Raw genomic sequence first — 25,561 nt, forward strand, 5'->3', positions numbered from 1 at the left:
TTTTTTTTTTTTTTTGAGACAGAGTCTCGCTCTGTCGCCCAGGCTGGAGTGCAGTGGCCAGATCTCAGCTCACTGCAAGTTCCGCCTCCCAGGTTTACGCCATCCTCCTGCCTCAGCCTCCCGAGTAGCTGGGACTACAGGCGCCCGCCAACTCGCCCGGCTGGTTTTTTGTATTTTTTAGTAGAGACGGGGTTTCGCTGTGTTAGCCAGGATGGTCTCGATCTCCTGACCTCGTGATCCGCCCGTCTCGGCCTCCCAAAGTGCTGGGATTACAGGCTTGAGCCACCGCGCCCGGCCTGTATCCTTTTTCTTACATTTAACTCCTTTCTGCTCTTATATTTGCTATTTCTTTTATGTCCTGTTTTGGAAACTTATTCTTTTATTGCTTAATTTTCTTCACTGAATTCTGGGGTCAATAATTGTCAACACTCTCCCTCGTTTTTAGTAAAGACTATCAATTCCTCTCCAAGAATGATTTTTATTGTGCTCTAAAAATTTTGTAAAACATTTTCATTGTATTTCATCTCAAAATATTTTCTCACTTTCATTACAAAATCTTCTTTGAGCTATGACTTACTTACACAGTTTTTAATGTCTGAATGTATAGAAATGTTTAGCTATCTTTGTCATTAATTTTTTTTTTTTTTTTTTTTTTTGAGAGGGAGTCTCGCTCTGTCGCCCAGGCTGGAGTGCAGTGGCCGGATATCAGCTCACTGCAAACTCCGCCTCCCGGGTTTAGGCCATTCTCCTGCCTCAGCCTCCCGAGTAGCTGGGACTACAGGAGCCCGCCACCTCGCCCGGCTAGTTTTTTTGTATTTTTTTAGTAGAGACGGAGTTTCACCGTGTTGGCCAGGATGGTCTCGATCTCCTGACCTCGTGATCCGCCCGTCTTGGCCTCCCAAAGTGCTGGGATTACAGGCTTGAGTTAACCTAATTGCATCATGTTCAAAAACATAGTCTAAATTTTAATAATCCCTGAAATTGTTAAGGTTGGTTTATGCCCTAATATATGGTCAACTCTCATTAATATACCATTTATGCTCAAGAAGAATGTCATTTTTTAATTGTTGAATGCAGGGTTTTTTAATGTATTCATTAGATGGATCAAGTTTGAAAATTACTCATACCTTTTAGATGCTACAATTTTTTGTCCACTTGACATCAGTACATAGGAAAAAAAAAAGATGTTAAAGTAATCCAAAATAGTGGTAGATTTGTCAATTATTCTTATAATTTGTCAATTTTCACTTTTTGTTTCAGCATCAATGTGCCTATTGTTTTAAGATCATTAATTGTGTGTTATTGTTATGTAATTACACTCTTCACCTTAATGTCAATAATTTTTTGTATTAAAATCTATTTTGTCTGATATTAATATATATTCACTAGTTTTATTCTGATTAGTATTTTTCTAGTATTTCTTTTACATATCCTTTTATTTTCAACATTTTATATCTCCATGTTAAAATATTCTCTTAAATATGACACATCAGCTGACTTTTTTATTTATTTAATTACTTATTATGTAGTCAATCTCTGTCTTTGAATAAGTAAGCTTATTCTAATTCCTGAGTTGATTGATTGAGTTTTTCTGCCAGAGTATAAGTTCCTGAGACACAGAAATCTGTCTGTTCACCATTGGCTTAAATAGTGCCTGACAAATAGAAAGTACTAAATAGATCTTTGTTGATTTCTGTGTTACGTTTGGTTTATTTCTGCCATATTATAGGCTTTAGTCCACATACTTTTTCCCCACTCCTACCCTGCCTTCTCTCATATGCTTCAAGATTTCTTTTATTCATTTTTTCTTTATTTACAATGACATTACATGTTATTGTAACAGATATCTTTAAAAAATCGGAATTTAATGATTACCAACTGAAGAAGATAAAGGTCATAGAATACTTTAATGAAAATCACCCCCTAATATTATACATAATATATATTTATTCCAACCTGATATTTTCCCTGACAGCATCCTTAAGTTAATTATTATGGTCCTAAATGTGCTTACAGAGTCAAACACTTATCTATAATTATTATATACACATGTCTACCAAATTTTTCTCACATTTCAGGTCTTCTGAATTTTATTTCCTTCTTTCTAAGGTGCATCTTTTGGAAGTTCCCAAAGTGAGAGTCTGTTGGAAGTATATTCCCTTCATTCCTGATTGTCTAAAATGTCTCTAATTCATCCTAGTTCTTAAATAACAGTTCAACAGGTTATAAATTTCTAATCTAAAATATTGGTGCCTTGAAGATATTATTTCACTGTCTTCTGACTTGTGTCATTGCTGTTGGGAAGTCAGATCTCATTCCTTTGTAGATAATCTTCTTTTATCTCTGATGCTTTTAAGATCATGTCTTCATTTGAAGTTCTACAGTTTAACTACAGATGTGTCCAGGTATAATTGTTTTTTTCTTAACCTGCTTAATCACTGTGTTCATAATCTAAGCGGTCAAGTCTTTCATAAATTCTGAAAAACTGTCATCCATTTCCTTTTCAAGACTTTAGTCCCTGATTCTATTCTCTCATTTAAGAATTTTAACTGGACATTTGTTACTTTTATTTATTCTATCCTCCAGATCATCAAGGCTGCTTATTAAATTCTCCATGTCCTTGTCTCTGCTTCATTTTGAAATGTTCTCAGATCTGCATTCTCATCTTTCCTTTAGCTCTGTCTAGATCACTCCTTAGTAGATTCAAGATTTTCATTCCAATAATTGTTTTTCCACTCCTAGAAGTTCTCTTGAAATCTTCTTTTTTATGCAATTTGCTTATTAATTTTTTATTTTTGTTTTTATCTTTTGAGACGGAGTCTCTCTCTGTCACCCAGGCTGGAGTGCTGTGGCATGAATTCACTGCAACCTCTGCCTCCTGGGTTCAAGCAATTCTCCTGCCTCAGCCTTCCAAGTAGCTGGGATTACAGGTGTGCGCCACCACACCTGGCTAACTTTTTGTATTTTAGTAGAGGCAAGGTTTCACTGTGTTGCCCAGGCTGCTCTGTCCTGAGCTCAGACAATTCACCTGCCTCAGCCTCCCAAGTGCTAGGATTATAGGCATAAGCCACTGTGCCAACCCTTTTGTTAAATTTAACATTTATTTTAAGTTCAGAGGTACATGTGCAAGTTTGTTATATAGATAAACTTGTCTGATGGGGCCCCAGTGTGTGCTTTTCCCTTCTATGTGTCCATGTGCTTAAAATCTTTTTCAAAGCAACTTTTAAAAATCTAGTTTTATTCTTGTGATTTTTATTATATTTAGTACTTTAAACACATTTTATATTTTGTATCTAATAGTGCTATTTCTCAAGATCTCAGAATGCTAATTCTGCTATTTGTTGTTTTGCCGTCTCTGGGGTATTTCTCAAAAACCAACCAATTCTCCCATTCTGCAACACCAACTGGACGTCCAAAGATTCAATTCAATTCTGATAACTATCCACATAGAGTTAGTATCAGGTCCCACAAGTTGAAGGCTTCAGTATGACAAAACTGTGCCCATTTCAGATACCAGTTGCAGTACTTCTGATCAACCAGCTACAAATCAGGAGCTTTCACTACCCCCACCTCATGTTCAATAATTTGTTTGCTGAGCTCAGGAAAATACTTTGCTTGCTCGTATTGGTTTATTATAAGAGATACCACTCACGAACAGCCAAATGGAAGAGATGCACAGGGCAAGATTGTGAGGGTGAGAGATGTAGAGCCTCCAGGTCCTCTTTGGTGTGCCATTCTTCCTGCACCATGATGTGTTCACCAACCTGGAAGGTCTCCAGACCCCAACTTCTATGGGTTTTTATGGCGTTTTCATTATACAGGCATCCTTGTTTGAATTATTGGTCATTGGTGATTAACTCAGTCTTCAGCATCTCTCCTCTCTCCAGAGGTGGGAGAGGCATGAAACTGAACATTCCAAGCCTCTAATCACATGTTTGATTTCTTTGGCAAACTGTCCTCATCCTGAAGCTATCTAACGGCCCAGCAAGGGTCACTTCATTAGCATATACTCAGATAGGGTTGAAAGGGGCTTGTTATGAACAACAAAAGATGCCCCTGTCACTCAGGAAATTTCAGTCATTTTAGAAGCTGTGTCAGGAAGTGGGGACAAAGACCAAATATTATTTTAAAAGGACATTACTCTTAGCCCTTGCATTTCTATATTCTTTCAGTCTAATTGTAGTTTGTGTTTGTAGTTTCAGTCTAATTGTAGTTTGTGTTAAGGCTTTACCAACAAATTTTGCTACAATAGTGCATGATGCTCCTGTGTCAAAAAATTCCATAACCTTTTCTTCACCATTTTACCTATTTATTTGCATAAGATTTTGGGTTTGCAGCTGGGGGTCAAGCTAAGAGACTCTGGCTCTTTTGTCAATAGTTACTTTGATTAGTCTGCCTGTCTACTGCCCCAAATGACTACAGACCAGGTTTCTCATTGTAATATTTGCCTTCCAGCTTTTTAAAATCCCCACACTTTTATGAACCAAACTGGGGTTCACTTGCTTGGTGCATCATGACCAGATATTTACATCAAGGTTTATAGTAGCAGAAAGAAAAGCTTTATTTGCAGGGCACCAAGCAGGAAGGATCAGGCAGTTAACACTTAAGTTCCAAACTCCCCAATATATTACAGGCAACAGTTTTTTTTTAAAGGCAAGGGTAAATTTAGAAAGACAGAAGTTATAAGCAAACTCGTAATGCGTGGAGAGTATACATTGGTTTTGGCCTTAAAGGGCAGGATTTCTTGAAGCAAGGGCTTCCAGGTCATAAGTAGATTTAAAGATTTTTTAATTTGTAATTGGTTAACAAATAGAAGCTTTCTTTTAAAATTTGAGATCTGCAGAAAATAATGTCAGCTCTGGCATGTGGGTGTGACTTCCTCCAGGCCCCTCAAGAGGAAATTTAGAACCAAGAATCATGGTTACAGTTCAGTCCTCAGTTCTCCCTTATCTGAGGTTTATATGCCAGTGGATCCATTTGGTTAGGGGTGGCGGAGTGGGGGAATATGGATTTCTGAAAAACAACTCAGAGACTTTGATTAAGATGCTGTTTTTAGGTTTTATAGGAGAACCAAACATTCTGTGATTCTAACGTTTTTGATTATTGTTTTAAGCTATTATATTTTTGCTTATCAAGTTATTTATGTACTTTTGAGGGCTAGCTATTTGCCTAAAACTTTTTTTAAAGAAACTCAAGATATTTTTCTCATTTTCATACTTAAGGAGGCCCATGGACTCCAAAGAGGGGGTCTCTGCTCTGTCTTAAAATTGGGGTAATTAGAACTTGTTTGGGGCCCTTTATTATTGAGAGACTGGCAGAGGATCCCTTTGGTCCACCCAACCTTGTGTAGTGCTGTATTAAGATTTTTGTTTCACCCTCATCAATGTTCATCTATGTATCCCATTTCTTAATAACCATCTAAAGATTTCCACCTGCAGAGGTGAGTCCTTTGACTCTCTCCTTCTTCCCTATTGTTTCCTCCTATCAATGTTTGCTTTATTCACCCCCCATTTCTTAATAACCATTTAACAATTTCTAAATCATCAGGACAAATCCTTTGCCTCTCCCTCCTACCTCTCCTCATTCTCTTATTAAATGATCTAATGTTTTTACAGCATCTGTAAGACCCGTGAAGGGTAGCTGAGAAAGCAAATTTCGTAAGAACTGTTGCTGCATTTTGCAGCAGTTAAGTTACATGGGCACCAATTTACCATGACCTGGGTAATGAGCATATTTAGTGGATAAATCTCCTGATTATTATGAAGCCAATCTTACATGGCTTGCATATGAAACATATCAGCTGCTTCATCTGGGATATCCCAGTTGTCATTTATAGGGGGAGTTGGGCAGTACCCCTTCTCAGGATAAACAGATCTTACAGTCACTTTTATTTAGTCCACCAGGCTGGCTGTTCTTTCAGGGATATACCCATCTGCAATGGTTCCACAGTGAGCAGTGGATCCTATATCCACCCAAATATGCCTTCCTACTCTACAAAATTTAAAAACAGTTACTTTTTTTTAAAGTTAGTCATTCTTACAATGCATTTTAGTAAAGGCAGCTGATGACACTGATCTACAAAATAAAATATACCCCCGGGTATATATATTTACACTGTATCCCCTGGTTTCAGTAGTTTCTTGGTTTTGGCCTCCCCTCAATGTGGACCACCTTCTTAATAATCAGAGATCTTAGAAGTACTCTCAGTTGTTCCTGCATAATTTCTCCACCTGAGAGACTTTGGAGGCTAGTGGCTGAAGTTCAGCTCAACTGAAATCTGTGCTTGGTTCAGCATTAAAGTTTAACCTGGCAGTCACTTTTAATTTCTTTCATTTTAGCTCTTATAGATAATAATAGCCAATGGATTGTATACTTTATTTTTTTCTATTAGTTTGCATTACCCTGTGTATTCAGCAAACCAAAAGGCTGGGAATCAGATTCACCTCTAAATTCCATTGGTAACTTTTACGTTTAGTAACTAACTGAAGCACAGCTGCTGCTCCATACTATGAATAACAAATCAAAGGTTCCTCCTCCCTCACCGTTTCATCCTTTCTCTTCCCAAACCACATGATTCTGTGAGTCAGGGCCATTCTAGCAAATTCCACTTCTGACACCAATTTTGAAGTGATTTTTTTTCCCATAATATTCTGATGTCAAATGTGTAGGGTTTTCCACATCACTATTTCTCTAGCTTTGTGACACTAACTAGGCATTCAGTATTGCAATTCAATTCTGACACTAACTACCTGGAAACCCTGCAGGTTAAAGGCTCAGTCCCATAGCACTGCCCTCCACTTTACATATCAGTTATAATAATCCCAGCACTTTGGGAGGCCAAGGCAGGCAGGTCACTTGAGGTCAGAAGTTTGAGACCAGCCTAGCCAACATGGTGAAACTGCATCTCTACTAAAAACACACACACACACACACACACACACACACACACACACACACACAAATAGCTGGCCGTAGTGATGCATGTCTGTAGTCCCAGCTGCCTGGGAGGCTGAGGCAGGAGAATGGCTTGAACCCAGAAGGTGGAGGTTGCAGTGAGCCAAGATCATGCCATTGCACTCCAGCTTGGGTGACAGAGCAAAACTGTGTCTCAAAAAATAAATAAATAAAGTCCCAGGCCTCCTATGCTTCTGACCAAGCAACCATAAATCAAGGGTTCTCATAATCCCCATCTCAGCTTTGACAATTTGTTAGACCAACTCACAAAACTCAGGATTTACCATTTAGCAACATAGTAGCAACAAAATACCATAATAGCAGCAAAAACAGCCAATGAAGTAATAGCAAATAAAGGATACAACTTAGAAACAGCCAAATGAGAAAGAAGCATGTATAGAGAAATGCATGACAGAGGAGGGAGGGCGCACAGAGCTTTCATACCTTCTCTGGGAATATTACCCTCCTAGAACTTCAATGTGTTCACCCACCCAGAAGTTCTCCAAGCCCTGCTGTTGAGAAGTTTTTATTGAGATTTCATCATGTAGGCATGATAGATCAAATAATTGACTATTAGTGATTAACTCAGTCTTTAGTCTCTATTTCCTCCCTGGAGGTTGGTTGGTTGGTTGGTTTTTCTAGTGACCAGCCCCATCCTGAAGCTATTATAGGCCTTCCAAATGCTGCCTCATTAGAACAAAAGACACTCCAATCATCCTTATCATTCAGGTAATTCTAAAGGTCTTAGGAGCTTTGCAGAAACTAGGAAGAAAGACCAAGCATCTTTCTATGATACCACACTACCTCCCACTCATTGAAAATTGTATCTTTGAGTGTTTTTCCACTCTTGTGTGTAAGGTATAAGCCATTATTCAGTGGGGCTTCATCTGTGAGAATCCTGTGCAGTCTACAGTAATTTTGCATCCTTCCCCAGAGGATTTTCTTTTGCTTTTTCTATATCATAGAATGTTACCAATCAGAGCAGTTTGTTCCTAGACATGAGAGTTCCTAAACTACCCAGGTAGCATAAACTCAAACTTTAACCCACATGCTTATAGTTAAAATTCCCAGAGGAAAAGAATTTCTAGTCTAGGCCCCAAACAATTCAAACAAGTTTATTCTCCTTTTGTCAATTGTTAAAATTTTTATCTCTATCATTTTACTCATACCCCGATCTCACCCTAATTTAATAATGTGCCATGCTGTATTATAATTGACTGTTTACTTGTGTACTATAGGCATCAAATAGTAAACAACACCATGCCCTCTATTATCTTACCTTTTCATTCTAATGTCTGACATATATTTATAGATTCTTGCAAGAAGAGCCTAAAAATATTTGTCAAGTAAATTAGATAATCAAATAATCAAAATTATGTATCTTGCTAAGCTTATTTCTATTTTTTTTTTTTTTTTGCTATTATGGATCAAACCATTGTTTTCAATATACTGCATATTTTATTATATCTACCTATTTCGGGTTTTCTCATCTTACATGGTTTCTTGTTTGCGTGTTTGTTTGAGATGGGGTCTCAAACAATGGCTATTTTTGAGTGGCTATTCGCAGGTATGCTCATAGCACATTACATCATTGAACTCCTGGCCTCAAGCAATCCTCACACCTCAGCCTTCTAAGTAGATAGGACTAAAAACTGTACCACCATGTCAAGCTTTCAATCTTACATGTTTATTTTTATATATTTTCTTTTTGACACCTTAGTGAACTCTTGTCTATACTAATTGATTTTCAGTTTATCCTCTTGGATTTTCTACAACCATCTATTATTAAGTAATAATACAGTGATCTCTTTACTTCCAATATTTATATCTCTCATTTTTATTTCAGGTCTTATTACTTTGTCCTAAGGTTCCAAAGCTGTAGATAATAATAATAGTGGTCAAAAACAGTTATTTCGTTACTGAGGGTAACAGGAATAAAACAGATTAAAAGTTGTTTCATCACAACCAAACTAACTACTAATAGTGAAGAGTGCATAGCAATATCTAATATCTATATATCAAGGTGTCTGTTCTTTTAGATTTCCAAATATAAAGCAGCATCTCATTTCAAGTTCTAAATCAAAGCCTTGCTTTCAAAATTGATACATATGTTAACTGCAGGAAATTTCTGATAAGATTATTTGCTTATGAATCATGATAATTCATGAGTAATAATTTTGTAGATGATAGTTCTTTGTTTTTAAATTATCATTAATGATACAGCTTATTACATGAAAAATTGTAGTACTTATAAACCAATTTCAACAAAAAGCGAAAAAGAAAGTCTCTGTTCTCAGGAAAGGAAATCGCTGTGCTTTTCTGTGATTATAGAAGTTTTTTAATTAAGAACATTGTGAATGACATATTTGATCCTCTTTTAGCAAATATACAGGACTTCATAAAATACATTTTGTGTATTAATCTTACTTATGGTTTCATCATCTATTTTTAATTTTTCTTTTGATCTATTTTCTTCAAACACACTACTTTACACTTTTTCTTATCTCATATGAATTTATGTAAGGCAAGTCATTACACTTCCAGAACAAAGGGAAATATAAACAAACAAACAAGTGAATAGGTTACCAGTCCTGATAGAAAGGAAAATTAAGGCTTTGAGATCATATGACTTTTACTGTACAATTTTTAAATTAACTACCAAAGAATCATTTTCTGTGAGATGTAGAATTTAACCCAAAGTGGGAAAATAGTAATTATAATTTAAGTCAAGAAAGATTATGTTAAACATTTATTATTTTTATTATACTTATAAATGTAAGTTTAGTTACCAGTGATAATATTATAACATTTATTATTTTTATTATACTTATAAATTACCAGTGATAATATTATAATAATGTTGTAATAATGGCATCACCAGGATGTATTCAATATTGCTATATTTGTGCTAGCCATAAAAAGTAATAATTTCAAATCCCCCAACTGTTATTTTTCTTAAATAAGAAAAACTTTCTTCCTAGAAATTCCACATGACAGTTTCATCTCTGTCTTACATCTCAGCTATAGTAAGGATCCTATGTTATTTGTAAGATATATTGAACTACTAGCTAAACTCCTGTATGAGAAATCTTTTGTTTCAAGCGGTAGGAATCACAGCTCAAACTGACTTACTGAAGTCAGTTTTGAAGGGGCGGAACACATTGGAACACATTGACTTACATAACATGAAGATCCACAGGTGGGACTGCTTTTAAGCACAGCTTGATCCAACCAATAGCTCACTTACTGTCTCTCAGCACTCCGTTTCCACAGTCAACTTGAGAATTCATTCTCAAATTCTACCCGGTGTTCCGCTAACTCTACCATGCCCTCAAGTGCTAGGTTCTTGAATAAAATAACAACATTCTCAAATGTCATTACAGATCTCAAATCTCCCTGTACCAAGGAACAGGAGTGCCCCTTCCACACAATTCCAGAAGCCCACTCTTTTGCATTGGCCCAAACTGCACAATATGCTTAGGATTGAACCAGTCACTGGGAGCGAGGGAAATGGCATGGATTTATTGACTTGGTCAGTTGGGTCTCCCTTTTAGAGTAGGAGGTGATTGAGAGAATTAACCAAGGAATAATAAGGGGAGGAGGAGAGAAATGCATGCCAGATAGCCAATTAACCAGTGATCATTCCAACTCTCAGACAGTACAACAAGACATCAGTTTATTGGAATTATAGCAACATTGTATTATTTCAATGATAGTGAATCTAATAAATATTGAGGAGGAATAGCCATAACTTTAATGTTTGTATTGTCTCTAGTCTACTTTGATAAAAGTAGGATCAAGGAACTTCAGTGTAATAAAGCCCAAAATAAAGATCCAGGACAGTTCATTAAACATAAAACTTTGGAATCAGTAAGAATTTCAAATGAAAGAGAAACGAACTGTGTGTAAAATTTCTGCAGGATTATGTGTCTTTCTAAGTTTCTATGTGTGTTGCAAGAGAAAACTTAAATATACAAAAATTGATCTTGGAGAAGTAGACCAGCAACCTGATGTGAAAATTAGGAATTGTGGGAATGAAAACCAGTTTTTTTCTATTTCTGTCTATAACTCTGAAATTACAATGAAAGTCAAAGGGAAATATAATTTATTGCACAATTTATTATCTATATAGTATACATATGACTTTCTTAGATATCAAATACAAAACTCAAAATATACTATCTGTTTCTAAAAGTAGAAACCATTTTATTATTTATGGGGTGCAATAATAATAACTTTGCTTCAAAGTTGCTACCTTTTGCTATTTTCTTACTGATGTAAATTTGTGGATAACTTCCAAGATAGAAGTATTAGCACTAAAAAGAGTACAAAATAAAACTCAGAACATGATTGAGAAAGAAGTAATGACAAAGTGTTGGCATTATAAAGATACTATAGAAACAAAAGCCTGAAACTGATCAGTAAAAAGGAGTCATATAAAACTGACATGGTCCTATCTCACATTAAACAATTGGGGCCTTCAAAAATGAGATTTTGCTTTAACCTAAATGTCAGAACATTTTGTTATGGACAAAGGGCAGGGAAATTACACAGACACCAGAAAATAGAGGAAAAAATGAAATTTCTAGAAAAGTAATGATAGAACCCAACAAATCTGCATCTTTCTAAAAGAGTTTTTAAATGTCTATGATTTTTCTTTTCAAGAAACTGCTTTGCAATGTTCCTTCACAATCTGTTGGCTGTGGTTAGGATGAAGTGTCCAAGAGAAAATACAGACAACAATGGTGTCTATGCTTAGTGCTTTACTTCCATTGAGCTTAAAATGTATTTTATGGATATTTAACCACATAACAAATACAGCTATCCCTCACATATATAGATGAATCTGTTCATCTACAGTCTATATTTTACATTTTTGCAGATGTTTTTCTGGCGCTGCCAATGGTTGCATTAAGCCAAACTCTCCCCATTAATCCAATCTTTTGTGACTGAGTTCATATTTCCCAGAGAAAAAGCTGCAGCAAGCCAACTATGAAACTAATTTTTCCATCCAAGCAAAGCTGCTCTGTTCATTTCAGCATCTACTCTACTGAGTCACCCAGTACAAATTATTTCACTTCACTCACCCTTCATAAGGTGAACAGAACCCATTTGGGGTTTAGGCAAAATGAAGAACAAAGACAATGTGATTTTTTTTTCTAAGTTTAGTAACAGAAAATAAATCATATCTCAGAAGCTCTAGATATTTTATTAATTTTGTTTTTTTGCAGTTCTTTTCCTATTTGGACCATTAAAAATTCAAGATTTGGGAATGTGTGTTTTCAATTCAAATGTGTGTTTAAATTCAAATGTTGATTGAGCATCTGCTAGGTGCTTGAGGCGTGAAGATAATTTAAAGATGTGGCCAGGCACCATGGCTCACACCTGTAATCACAGTGATTTGGGAGGCCAAGGCAGGAGGATCTCTTGAGGCCAGGAGCTCAAGACCAGTTTGAACGACATAGCGAGACCCCCATCTCTACTAAAAATTAAACAAAAATATATTAACTGGGCATGGGGGCATGTACCTTTAATCCCAGCTTCTCTGGAGGCTGATGTAGGAAGATTGCCTGAGCCCAGAAGTTCAAGGTTACAGTGAGCTATGATTGCGTCACTACACTCCAGCACAAGTGACAGAGTAAGACCCTGTCTGCAAAAATAAAAACCAGAAATTAAAACAAAGAAGATGGAATCTTCAAGGGGATTAAGATTTGTCAGGTTGTTAAGACATGCCCCCATGAAACAGGAGATTCACTCTGGAGTGACTATAAATGTTCTTTAAGAGTTTGAGGCCAAGGGTGGTGGCTCACGCCTGTAATCCCAGCACTTTGGGAGGCCCAGGCGGATTGATCACCTGAGGTCAGGGGTTCGAGACCAGTCTGGCCAATATGGAGAAACCCCGTTTCTACTAAAAATAAGAAAAATTAGCTGGGTGTGGTGGCAGACACCTGTAATCCCAGCGACTCAGGAGGCTGAGGCAGGAGAATTGCTTGAACCCAGGAGGTGAAGGCTGCAGTAAGCCAAGATTGCGCCATTGCACTCCAGCCTGGGCAACAAGAGTGAAGCTCCATCTCAAAAAACAAAAAAGAGTTTGAATGGAAGATTGGAAAATACTGTAATATTCAGGAAACCCTTTATGAGCTAGATGGGACTTAGACATATCTGGAAGGACAGTGATAGATAGAATAAAGAAAAAATGAGGAGACTAGGTAGTTGTTTCTGAGTGTAAAATCACAAGCAAAGTTCAGAGGCCAGATAAGCACAGGCAGTGAAATCAGCAGAGCTGGTAATAAAGGTTGATACTAGAGAAAATGTAAGAATAATGGATAGGTTGTGAAGCAGATGCACACTGCTGAGAGCCTTGAATGCCAGGAAAGGAAAAGTCCCCAGAGTTCCTGAGGGAGGATGTGACAGTGAAAAAGGCAGGTGATGTATCAAAAATACTCACCGAGTGGTGATGTAGCGATGTATTGGCATGAAACAACACTAGTAGCAGTGAGACTGGTGGGGAAACTCTTCAATAATACAGATGTTATGTGATGAGAAATTTGACCAAGATAATAGCAATGATAATGCAAAGAAACAGGCTGATATGGGATGTATTGCAATGTGCAGGTTTAATTAGTTTTTGAGAGACTCAATAAATGGGGAATAAGAGGAAAGAAAAGTCAACAATGGCTTCAAATTTTTAAGCCAGAATAATCGGGTGAGTAATGGCTATCCTCATAACAGGCTGGTGAAAGAAAAATGAAAACAGAAGTTGTAGAGATTATGAAAATCACTTTGGAAGAACATATTTGCTCTAGTTTAACTAACTTTTGGAGTTATGAGCAAATAGCAATGTCCCAGTAGGTATTTGGAAATGCCATGTTGGAATTTGGTGGAAATTTCCAGCTGCGACTGTAGCTTTGATGTCCCATTTTTTGGTTAAAAATAGTAGCCAAAGATACAAGACTAGCGATATTTCCAAGGGTGTATGTATGAAGAGAATATCAGTGAGCTGGGAAGAGCTGTGAGGAGCACTGAATGAGAAGGCAGGAGGAGAAAGGGGAACGTGTGTCTGTGTGTGTGTGTGAGTGTGTCTGAGAGAAAAAGAGAGAGGGAGATACTACTGCTGAACTCCAGGAAGATGATTTTTAAGGAGGGGACAATAATACCAAAACGTCAAGAAGCCGGAATAGCTTGAGGACTTGCAAGGTGGTCAATTTCAGCCTTCCGTAGTACAATAAGATGTTTCTGAAGAAGGGAAAACTGTTTACCTCTTTCAGTGAAAGTTTGACATCTTTCGTCTGGGGGAAAAGAAATTGAAGGATTGTATTTCTGCGAGAAATTTAATCTGCATAATCTATCTTTGATATTATATTTTAAAGCATCCACTTTGCTGATGGTAAAAATTTCGAGCTGTTCACACACGCAAACTGATTTTTTTAATAATAAATTCAGTCATAGTCATATAAATTTCATCTCCAATTGGGATAAATTGTAAAAGAATGTATTAAAAGATCTGTTTCTTCCAAGTTTCTTTCGACATGACAGAAGCAAAGAAGACATTTTTTAATCAATTCTACTTTCCTACAGAAGGGTAATATAATCTGGTTAACTTTTATATCCATCAGAGGCACAGAGCTCTTTGGACATAGGTAGAGGTTTATGAACACAAAATTTAGAACAATTAGCACTCAAATTAATGTTACATGAGATTCAACATCTGGTAAGTGTGTTGTCATTTGGGGTCATAGACCACCTGTTAGGCTAAATGTTCATACAACAGCAATTTACCCTGCATACAAATGGTAAAAGAATGATACTTGAAAAACATTTTTTTTTTCTAAATTTAACCTTATGTGTATAGGAGCCTCTTACATTTTAAAACTTCAACTGTAAGTTAATAGTGGGTCAAATACTCACAGGATGAAGCATATAGGATCAGAAGGAACAGAGAATATTTACATTTTTGCAAGCATGTTTTATAATAAATTAGCCAGAGTATAGTACTAACATTAGTTTCTATTCCATCTAATTACTGCCAATATTAGTACTGGTCTCCTCTTTATCAAATATTTAAGGACAAGAAGAGGTAAACCACTCAAAGTCTTAGGCTATCTATCTACATAAGAGAGTCCTCAAACATCAGGCTGGTTTTGGCAATAATGCGGCACCAGAAAATGCCAAATCTCGAGGTTACTCAGCTGCCTTTTCATACAATCCAGTTATTGGAAACTTCAGTAAAACTAGTAAGCTGTCCCCTTGCTAATAGTTCAACAAAATAGTATTCGCTTGCAAACAGAGGCGTGTCTGTGATGATCAGCTGCAGATATTCAAAAGCAAAGAAACTTCCTGCACTTTTGAAATTGAAAAGCAGAAATTACATTTTTACCTTGTTTATAAAAATGAGCCATCCTTTTAAAAAGAGCCATTTTGTAACACGACCACCAACTAAAGAAGCATCTAAGGCTGGGTACGGTGGCTCACGCCTATAATCCCAACACTTTGGGAGGCTGAGGTGGGTGGATCACCTGAGGTCGGGAGTTCAAGACCAGCTTGTCCAACTTGGAGAAACCCCATTTCAAAACCAATATACACCCCACCACACCAATACAAAATTAGCTGGGTGTGGTGGCAGGTGCCTGTAATCCCAGCTACTCGGGAGGCTGAGGCAGGAGAATTGCTTGAACCCGGGAGGCAGAGTTTGCAGTGAGCCGAGATAGTGCCACTGCACTCCAGCCTGGGTAGACAGAGCAAGAAAAAAAAAAAAAAAGCATCATCATCTAATACTTGCAATCTGTATGTTAAGATGCCTAAAAGTCACTCCGTTAGTTTGGGAACTCTTGAGCATTTGCTATACTTTTCTAGATAGACAGTGTTTACTGGCCTTCCCATGGATGTTTCCCATGGATTTTTATAACCATGACCATGTTTCCCACGGATTTTTATAACCATGACCCCAGACTATCACAAGGATAGTTTTGAGTGGTAAGCCTTTGTACTTTGGCATCCAGCTGCCTGATTTTCAATTCCGGTCCTTATGCTCAGTGTGTGATCTTGGGCAACTTTGTAACTTCTGGAAGCTCCAGCTTTATCATCTGTAAGGTGGGCCTGATAATATGCCCTGCTCCCCACTCCATGATTGAAAAAGATAACCCTGATAATGTGTGTGGCACAGAAGAAGCACCAGATGAATATTAGCCCTCATTAACAGTAAGGGGTGACCTTGATCCTAAGTCACCAAAGAAAAACTAACACTTGCTTGGGTTCATTAATATGTTTTTGCTCTGTGTTTGTGTTTAAAAGGCATTGTGTGATATTTTAATTATTTCAATAATCAGCGTATATTTTAACTCTCAATTTAACAGACACACACTGTTTACTTAACCAAACTGTGACAAATAACTTACTGAAGTGTTTTCCAAACTGTGTTTTGAAAAACGGAGGCTCTGTGGAGAAGCTCGAGGTGGCGTCTATGAGTAGAGTATGGAACAGAGTACAGTAGTGAGGGTGGGTGATCAGTGTGCCAGGATTCAAACAGAATGTCCCTACTTTTTGTTGGCTTTTAATATTGGGCTTCTCAGAAAATTTTAGTTTGGACAAAAGGTTCTGCGGCTTAAAAAGGGGGATGGTGTTAAAAAACACACTCGTGGTGTACTATCTTATTTTTAAAAGAAGTATTACAGACAAATAGTGAAGGCTATATTTGAACCATTACCATTTGAGTTCTGAGTCTACATTAAAATTTTACCTTTAAACCATCATTCAATGATATTTGTGATTTTGCCTTTTCCCCTTTCTGGTAGTGTTGAACAAAGAGGACTTATTAAACCTCTCTGTTCACCATCCTTCATTTGAGAAATCTATTTTAATAAACCAAAGCCTTGTTACTCAAAATGGAAACGAATTAAGTGAATCTTGCCTCCAGGCCCCCAAGAGGTTAGCCTTTGTACTTTGGCTTTCAATTCTGGTCCCTCTGTTTGCTAAATTCATGATCTTGGGCATGTTTGTAACCTCTTGAAGCACCAGTCTTATCATCTGTAAGGTTGGCCTTTATCCCTACCCCAAAAGTAACCTAGTGCAAAGCAATCTCGAAGAAGGGTGCAGTGGCTGTGCCTGTGGTGTCTGGAATCAGACTACCTGGTTGCGAATCCGGCTTTGCCCACTTTGGAGCTGTGCTCTTGGGCAAGTTACTTCCCGTCTGTGTCCCTCAACCTCTTATTCATAAAGTGAGGACAACAGCACCAACCTTGTGAAGTTATTATGTGGAATTCAAAGAACAGTGCACACAAAACTCTTAGAACAGGGGCAGATAGAAAATAAGTGCTCAGTAAACATTAGCTCTTACGGTCATTAAGAATTGAGTCTGTTTTAGAACCCTTTTCATGACACGAATTATTTCCAAGTCTAATTATAATAGTCAGTGCATTTATCATTTTAAGTTTACTCCTATGGCTATATGAAGGATGGTAACTAAATTAATTAGCTTTATATTTTAATTCTCATGTGTAATTTTTCTCTCTCTCTCTCTTTTTTTTTTTTTTTTTTTTTTATATAACTAACATGATTTCCATACATCTTAAGCTAGGAAGAGAAAAATCAAATTCTCGGCCGAGTGCGGTGGCTCACGCCTGTAATCCCAGCACTTTAGGAGACTGAGGCGCGTAGATCACCTGAGGTCAGGAGTTTGAGACTAGCCTGGCCAACATGGTGGAACCTCATCTCTACTAAAAATACCTGGGCGTGGTGGCGGGCGCCTGTAATCCCAGCTACTCAGGAGGCTGAAGCAGGAGAATCGCTTGAACCTGGGAGGTGGAGGTTGCAGTGAACCAAAATCACACCATTACACTCCAGCCTGGGCGACAAGAGCAAGACTCTGTCTAAAAAAAAAAAAAAGAAAAAAAGAAAAACCAAAGTCTCTTGTAAATAGTCACAACTAAAAAATAATAAGCATGCAAGCTGGTCTTGAATGTCTGTTATTCTGAAGATGAGGAAAGATGACCATGTGATCTAGCCATATTTTATTGTTATGCTTTGTGTATGCTTAGATTACTAAGAAAAATATAATGAAATATGATTTTGACATGTTATCTATTCGACCTTTTGATACATATAATTTTACTTCATACCTTTCATGTTTATAGTTATCATTTTTTCCATGTACAATTCCTGAAATCTGGGGGGAAAACCCTAAACATATTAAAACCATAACAAAGCCTCTTAGTTCTTTTTCTGTCATATTTCAGATCTTCAGACACTCCACATGTTGCCTCAGACAGTTGACTGGTCATCTTTTCCTCCCCAACAATATCTCTTGACTCTTGGGTTCAAAAACAAAGAAGATGGAAAATTTTTGGAAAAAATATCAAGCAGGAAGCTGCCTATATTCACAGGTAAATCATCTGAACCTACAAGGTCTAGCATGTAGTAGGACCTGTGATGAGTTTTGGGCCCCAAAAAATGTTTGAGTTAAAATTAAGTCCTTCTAATCTTCTCTGTGGGTTAGTTAACAATACTTGGAATTCTGGTTCCAGGAAATCTTTCCCCCAAGAACACACACAGTCCTGGAATGCCCACCCCCCTGACTCTAATCATCTAATCATCTTACCCCATGACTTTATCATCAATGACTAATCATACAGCACTTAAAGAATACTAGTTTTTTGGCCGGGCGCGGTGGCTCAAGCCTGTAATCCCAGCACTTTGGGAGGCCGAGACGGGCGGATCACTAGGTCACGAGATCGAGACCATCCTGGCTAACACGGTGAAACCCCGTCTCTACTAAAAAAAATACAAAACCTAGCCGGGCGAGGTGGTGGGCGCCTGTAGTCCCAGCTACTGGGGAGGCTGAGGCAGGAGAATGGCGTGAACCCGGGAGGTGGAGCTTGCAGTGAGCCCAGATCGCGCCACTGCACTCCAGCCTGGGAGACAGAGCGAGACTCTGTCTCAAAAAAAAAAAAATAAGAAGAAGAATACTAGTTTTCATCATTATCAATTAGCAGAGGTAGAAGAAAATTATGCAATGAAACTGCTATATGAAATCAAAAATATAGCCAATGACAATCTTAAATTACTTGTATTATCTGTTGTTGTATTAATGTGGGTTCCCCTCTTTTCTTATGTAATTAGCCAAGAGTTTAGATCTCCTGGAGAGTATTACAGTTAAATGGTGTTCAGTAATCCGAGTTGAAACTTTCAAAAATCAAGAAAATATTCACGTGGAGTTGAAATCTCAAACTTTTGGGCTGAATTCATGACCAGGTTAAATTTATTCCTGCAGCTCTAACCACATAATTAAGAATGTGTGTTTTGTCTGGCACTGTATCCTCTGAGGCTTATCTGAACTTCGAGCTACATTCAAAGTCAATGGATCTGCACACTTGAATAATACCTAGGAGGATCAAGACAAGAATCAGACACATTTATGACGCATTTTTTCACAACTCAGGAAAAACAGACTCTGAAGAGATCGGTGAATCATTATAGGCTGTCTCTTAGATCTCTCAATCAAGGAACACAACAAAAGAGATAAATGATAGTTTCTAAAGGGCAGCGTCTCCTCTGCCTTTCTCCCCATAGATCTTTCTTTGTTATACATATGGTCTAGGGATGGGACTAGTTTCTATACTAAAGATTTCGTATCTATTAATATTGAGATATCCGTTTATAGCTTGCTAAAGAAAACATTTTGAAATGGAAGTCTGGAGAAAATAGTATAAAAGTTTATTGTTACAATTTTTAGAGCATAAAACACCTTTCGGTTTGACCAGAGAAGATACAGTGAGACAAATGGAGACAATGGGGAAGCGAATCTTGCCAATATTGGATTTTATTAGAAGCACTCAATTGAATGTAGGTATATGAGTCTTTTATATTTGACCAATGTACAAATATTAGAGAATTCTAGAAGTATATAAGGCTTACATGGCAAGCAATGCAAGTGTTAGGGGATTTTGGAAACGTTCATAGTAACTCTCATTTGCAAAAACAAGCAAATTTTAGCTAATGATTTTATTTCTTTTCTTCTAAAACATACTATAATGCTACACTTTGCAATTTCAAGCACTTATTAGAGTAGTATCTCTTTAAAGAACCTTTTCTTTATGCCTTCCTGATATCTAATTCAACATTGCAGTGAATTTGTCATTTCAAATCAATAAGAAAATTTTAGCAAGCACCGTGTTTTCTCTATTTCACTTATTGAGCTATTGCATATAACCATCTCATTACCTACACAAGAATTCAGAGCTTTTCAAGATAGTGCCTTCGTACCACACTGATGAATTGGATGCTTCTCTAAACATTGGCAATTGATCTTTATATAGCCATAAGGTGAATTATCTAATCTCTTTCTATGATCCAGGAAAAATATGCCTTTTCTACTTTTCAGTCTTAAAGAGTCCAAAATAAGACCTGAATTACACTGCTATTTTACAAAATTTAAGCCATTGTACTGAAAGTATATAAAGAGAGCTCCTCATTAACAGGCTATATATAAAGGCTGCAGATTTCTCCTCTTTTAATATTTTTCAAAAGGCTTGTAAGTTGGAAATTTTAAAGAATTTCCTTCCTGTTCCCTCTTTTGTGTTACATCATTGATTTGATGTTCTTACCTTATAAGGGGAACCAAGGGGGTCATCACAAACAGCTACTTAACATCTGTTCAGCAGTTTATCTGCTCAATAACATTATTCAGCATTTTGGAAAAGCTATAAAACACCTAATCTATTTGCATGATTTGCAATTCCATGCATTACAAATACAAAAGCACATTTTTACTGATGTTCCTACCACAAAGCTACCCCTTCTCCACAACCATGTTTCAATTGTCTCCCCTATATTTCTGTTAATAAGAAATCTATCTATCTCTAAGCAGTTCAGGCTGCCATAACAAAACACCATCCTAAAAACCCACACACATCATTACCCTCATCATCAGGCCCGTGCAAGCAGGGAAAGCTTTGCTAACCAGAACCATCACCGTGTAGCATTATTTCATCTCACTCATGCATGGCTAGCCTAGCAGAGCCAGTGTGTCGGGTGCTATGAATGTGATCTGCCTGTGGCCTAGCCCTTTGTTTTTTAGTTTTTGGTTTTTTGGGTTTTGGTTTGTTTGTTTGTTTGTTTGTTTGAGACAGTCTTGCTCTGTCAAATGGGTTGGAGTACAGTGGTGCGGTCTTGGCTCATTGCAACCTCTACCTCCAGGGTGGTGGTTGATTCAAATTCAAATGCTTCTCCTGCCTCAGTCTCCCGAGTAGCTGGGATTACAGTGTGCACCACCATGCCTGGCTAATCTTTTGTATTTTTAGTAGAGACAGCATTTCGCCATGTTGGCCAGGCTGGTCTTGAACTCCTGGCCTCAAGTGATCCACCTGCCTTGGCCTCAAAAAGTGCTGGGATTACAGCCATAAGCCACCATGCCTGGCCAGGCTTGGTTCTTTGAAGCAATGCCTGCCTTACCTTCCCACTTGTCAGAAAACTGACCACATCATCTGTTGCCAGCTCAGATCTCACTGTGTGAACATAGGCCGGGCCTAACTAGGCATTATGCACTTTTTCAATGTTCTTAACTCATTTTCTTATCACCTTTTAAAGAGTATCCTGGCCATTTGGAAATTTGTTTAGACAGGTATCTTTTATGTGCCTATAAAGGAGACTTTAAAACCATAATTAATGAGATTCTTAACATCTAATTAATAACTCAGTCTTCTCATATTGAGTCTCAGTACCACTTTGCTGACTGTGAAGAATTTCATGAACTTTCCTATGTTCACTTTTAAGGGAAATAACAGTTTTTGGAAGATTGTTTCAAAAAGTTTTAATGAAATTGAAGTAGACAAGCCTGAAAGTGCCTAGGGATCACAAATATATCTAAATATCAGGTATTAGGTGTTTGGACGAACCGAGGCAAGATGGTGCACTTCTGGGTTCTTCATCCCCACCCCCAACTCTTCCCGCGCGCGCGCGAAAATGCAGCCGGCGCCCAGGGAGGGTGCAGACCAACTGGGCATGCGCCAGGTGACGTCAATCTGAAGAGACCAAGATTTACCTGGTCGCACCTGCGGAACGCCCCTAACACGCCCATGCCCCACCTATTGCCCTCCCACTCCTAGAAAAGCCGCGCTCCGCCATTGAGCCACGCGGCCTTCTCACAGCCCGGCGGCCCTCTTACAGCCCCAGTCCTGTCGGGATGTCGGGACTGTGGGAAGTCCGTCCGAGAGCCCCACCGCGGGGGGACTCTGCCGGCCTCCTTTGCCGGAGGCCGACAGACTTCTCCCGCACACCTTAGGTTACCAAAATAAATGTGCAGTTTTGCTGTTACACTTGCCTACCCGCTGGTTCTTTTGCGCCCGCTCGGCTGGTCTTAGAAAAACAAGACATTAGGTTTCTTATTATTTGCCCAGCAACAGCTTCATAAAGGAGGATTGATAAAATTGCCTGCAAAGGTAACCTAGCTTAATGAAGCAAATAATGAATTGGTGGCTAGATATTATTCCTACATGGTACCATTAACTGTAACCCAAGCAGCCCTCAGTAGTGTTTTTAAGACCCTTCAAGGTGTTATTTCTTTCTTGTCAGATATCAAATGACATTCACTTGAATATTTAGGCATTGAATTGTCATTGTTTGTTACCCTAGTTTGTAATACATGTAGACAAAGACTTCTGCCCAAGGCCATGCTTTGGCCATGTAACCCTAGGGCAAGTCACTTAACCTCTGAACTACTTTTTTCTCATTTATAAAATAGGCTGATAACTGCCAGGCCCACTTCACAGAGTTGTTGTGAACCATAAATACATAATCCATGTTCTTGAAGCACTTTGTAAAGTATTAAGAATTTTAGCTTTAATTATTTGTATTGGTTTTAGTTTGCTTTGACAAAGAAACTGTTTTACAGATCTTTTTTTCTTTATACAAGCTGTGTAGTTTGAAGTTACCTATTTTTCTTCTAATATGAAGATTCCACTCGTGTTCTGTGAATTTTGATTTTTTTTTCCTCAGCTTACTTTGCTTTGATCAGTGATTTGCTCAGATCCCTTCACTCAGGCAGGATTTGAGATGCCATTTCCAGCCATGAACTGGACTCAGGACTGCAGTCTTGTTGACATGCTCATGTGACAAGCAGCCTCACATGTCATGTCATGCTCATGTGACAAGCATTCTCACATGTCTTGGTAGAATACAGCCAATACCCAAGACACTTCCATTAGAAGACAGTGAGTGACCAGTGTCTTGGGCAATAAATTTATCTTAAAGAATTTTAGATTTGTCAGTCATCCTTAACACTGGTGACTAAGGCTTTAGTTTACATTTCTGTTGTCTGTTTCAAACAGACAACTCTTTACCCTAGTAGAATGCCACATTTCCATCAAGGCCTAATGGCTAGGAAAAAATGCCTGTAATCCCAGCACTTAGGGAGGCAGAAGTGGAAGGACAGCTTGAGCCCAGAAATTCAAGACCTGCCTGGACAACATAGTGAGACTCTATTCTCCCACAATGGGGAAAAAAAAAAGAGAAACTAATGGCTAGGAAATATACTTTGCCTCATACCATATATGTTCAGAGATGTTTAATTCATTTGGACAATGTTTTTTAATGAAAATGGGCTTGGAATATGAAAATACAGTGCGTTAAAACTTCAGCATTCATAACAGCAGGAGACCCAAAAGATGATACTAGTTCTTGACGTAATACCATGACCAGAATCAGTTACACAATGTTTAAGTATTATCACATTTATACTGTCACATAAATAATGATAAATATGTAGCTTTCTAAACAATACTTAGACAATGCCAAGAATTCTCATGATCTATTCCCTAAACATATTGAATATTTAGTCACCTTGTAAATATTAGGTTTATAATGCCTGCCTAATATCTAATTAGAAAAAAGTTAACTTGGCAATAATACACTAAATTATAGCATCATAGGGAATACTTTTAGCTGCTCTAATTTTCAATTTGTCTCCATTAAACTAAAAGATACATGTATTTATTCTCCACAAATTACATATAAAGAGATAGTTTAGCAACTTACTCTCAACCAAAGCATTTTAAATATAAAGTGAGTAAAATTTTCTTCTAAAGCTAACAAAATACTCTTGCTTCCAAACTCTTGCAATATTTGATATTCAAGAAGTTTTCCTTACTCAAACATATCTTTTTTAAAGTACAGAGCAGTCCTGGTCATTAACCAGGTGCTGCCTGCATGTAGAAATTACCACTTTGGAACTATGATTTAGGAGAAGCACATGCATAGTGCTCTACAATTTAATAAGTATTTTTCCTGCACATTCTTTAATTTGACCCTCACAATTTGGTGACATTGTGTCACCTTCATTTTACCAATGAGGAAACTATGGCTCAGAGTGGTGATATATTCAAGTTCACACAGCTAGGGCTCAAAATCAGAGCTTCAGAATATTGTGCCAATATTCTTTTATTAAATCAGATTATATCTCTTTGATTTAAAAGTATGATCCTTGCCAGAGGCAAAACATGCATACACACAACATAGGAATGATTCCATAGCTGGATTCAATTTTTAAAAAACGAACATATAGGCCAGGTGCAGTGGCTCACGCCTGTAATCCCAGCACTTTGGGAGGCCAAGGTGGGTGTATCACATGAGGCCAGGAGTTCGAGACCAGCCTGACCAACATGGCAAAACTCCGTCTCTATTAAAAATACACACGCAAACACACACAAAAATAGGCAGATGCGGTGGTGCACGCCTGTAGTCCCAGCTATTCAGAAGGCTGAAGCAAGAGAATTGCTTGAACCTGGGAGGCGGAGTCTGCAGTGGGCTGAGATCACACCACTGTACTCCAGCCTGTGCAACACAGCAAGACTCTGCCTCAAAAAAAAAAAAAAAGAAAGAATAAAAAAATTAAAATGAACATATAATGTACAAATTAGACTCCAAAAATTAATTATAAAAAGCTTCCTAGAGAACATGAATTTTCAACTCTTGCTATGAGGTAGTGGATACAGTTAGTAAAGACCTTTCCTGGTCTCAGGGAGGTTTCTATGTGTCAGACAATGATGAAAAATAAAATTTTATGCCCTTCCCTAGAATGGTTCTGTTCGTTTGTGACATGAGCAAAGCCACAAAGTGTTTGTTGCAAAGCCTGTTGTGAGGCTTGGTGCTAAATGATTAACTGCCTTTGTTCTGCTTCTGTAAAACTGCTTCCCCGCCCTAAGGATTGTAAAACAAGCCCTGCCTTTGCCAGGATTTCAAAACCTAACTGAAATGCTAACAGTGGCGGGACTGGACCGTTGCAACTCGATCCCAAGGTTGCATCAGCCATGCCTGAGGTAACCCGGACCCAGGGTTACGTCAGCCAACAGAAACTACGTTTCCCAGTCCACCCCAGGGTTAGTACCTTTACCACCCCCTTTGCGTCATCAAATCAGACAAAGACACCTGGTCTCCGAGTCGCAGCAAAGCCAATTAACAGCCTGTATGCTAATAAAGTCTAAACCCCATAAAAGGAATGTACAACCCCAGATCGGGGCTCTCTCTGACTCTCCCTTACTTCCACTCGGAGGGCGGAGAGGCCCTGGTGCACCAGTAAAAGCTTTCTGCCGAAATCCTTGTGTCGCGTGGTTCCTCGCGC

The 25,561-nt window shown here is 38.0% G+C and overlaps 1 protein-coding gene across 1 annotated transcript in view; it reads left to right on the forward strand.

Moving 5' to 3' along the window:
• SPATA16 (spermatogenesis associated 16) overlaps positions 1-25,561 on the forward strand; it is a 254,621-nt gene that overhangs the window by 197,931 nt on the left and 31,129 nt on the right. The window contains exons 7-8 of the mRNA XM_023213519.2: positions 18,186-18,332; positions 19,682-19,791. Of these exons, the coding sequence (XP_023069287.1) occupies positions 18,186-18,332; positions 19,682-19,791 (257 nt within the window). The remainder of the gene's footprint in view (positions 1-18,185; positions 18,333-19,681; positions 19,792-25,561) is intronic.

Source organism: Piliocolobus tephrosceles, chromosome 2, assembly GCF_002776525.5.
Source record: "Piliocolobus tephrosceles isolate RC106 chromosome 2, ASM277652v3, whole genome shotgun sequence".
Taxonomy (NCBI): domain Eukaryota; kingdom Metazoa; phylum Chordata; class Mammalia; order Primates; family Cercopithecidae; genus Piliocolobus; species Piliocolobus tephrosceles.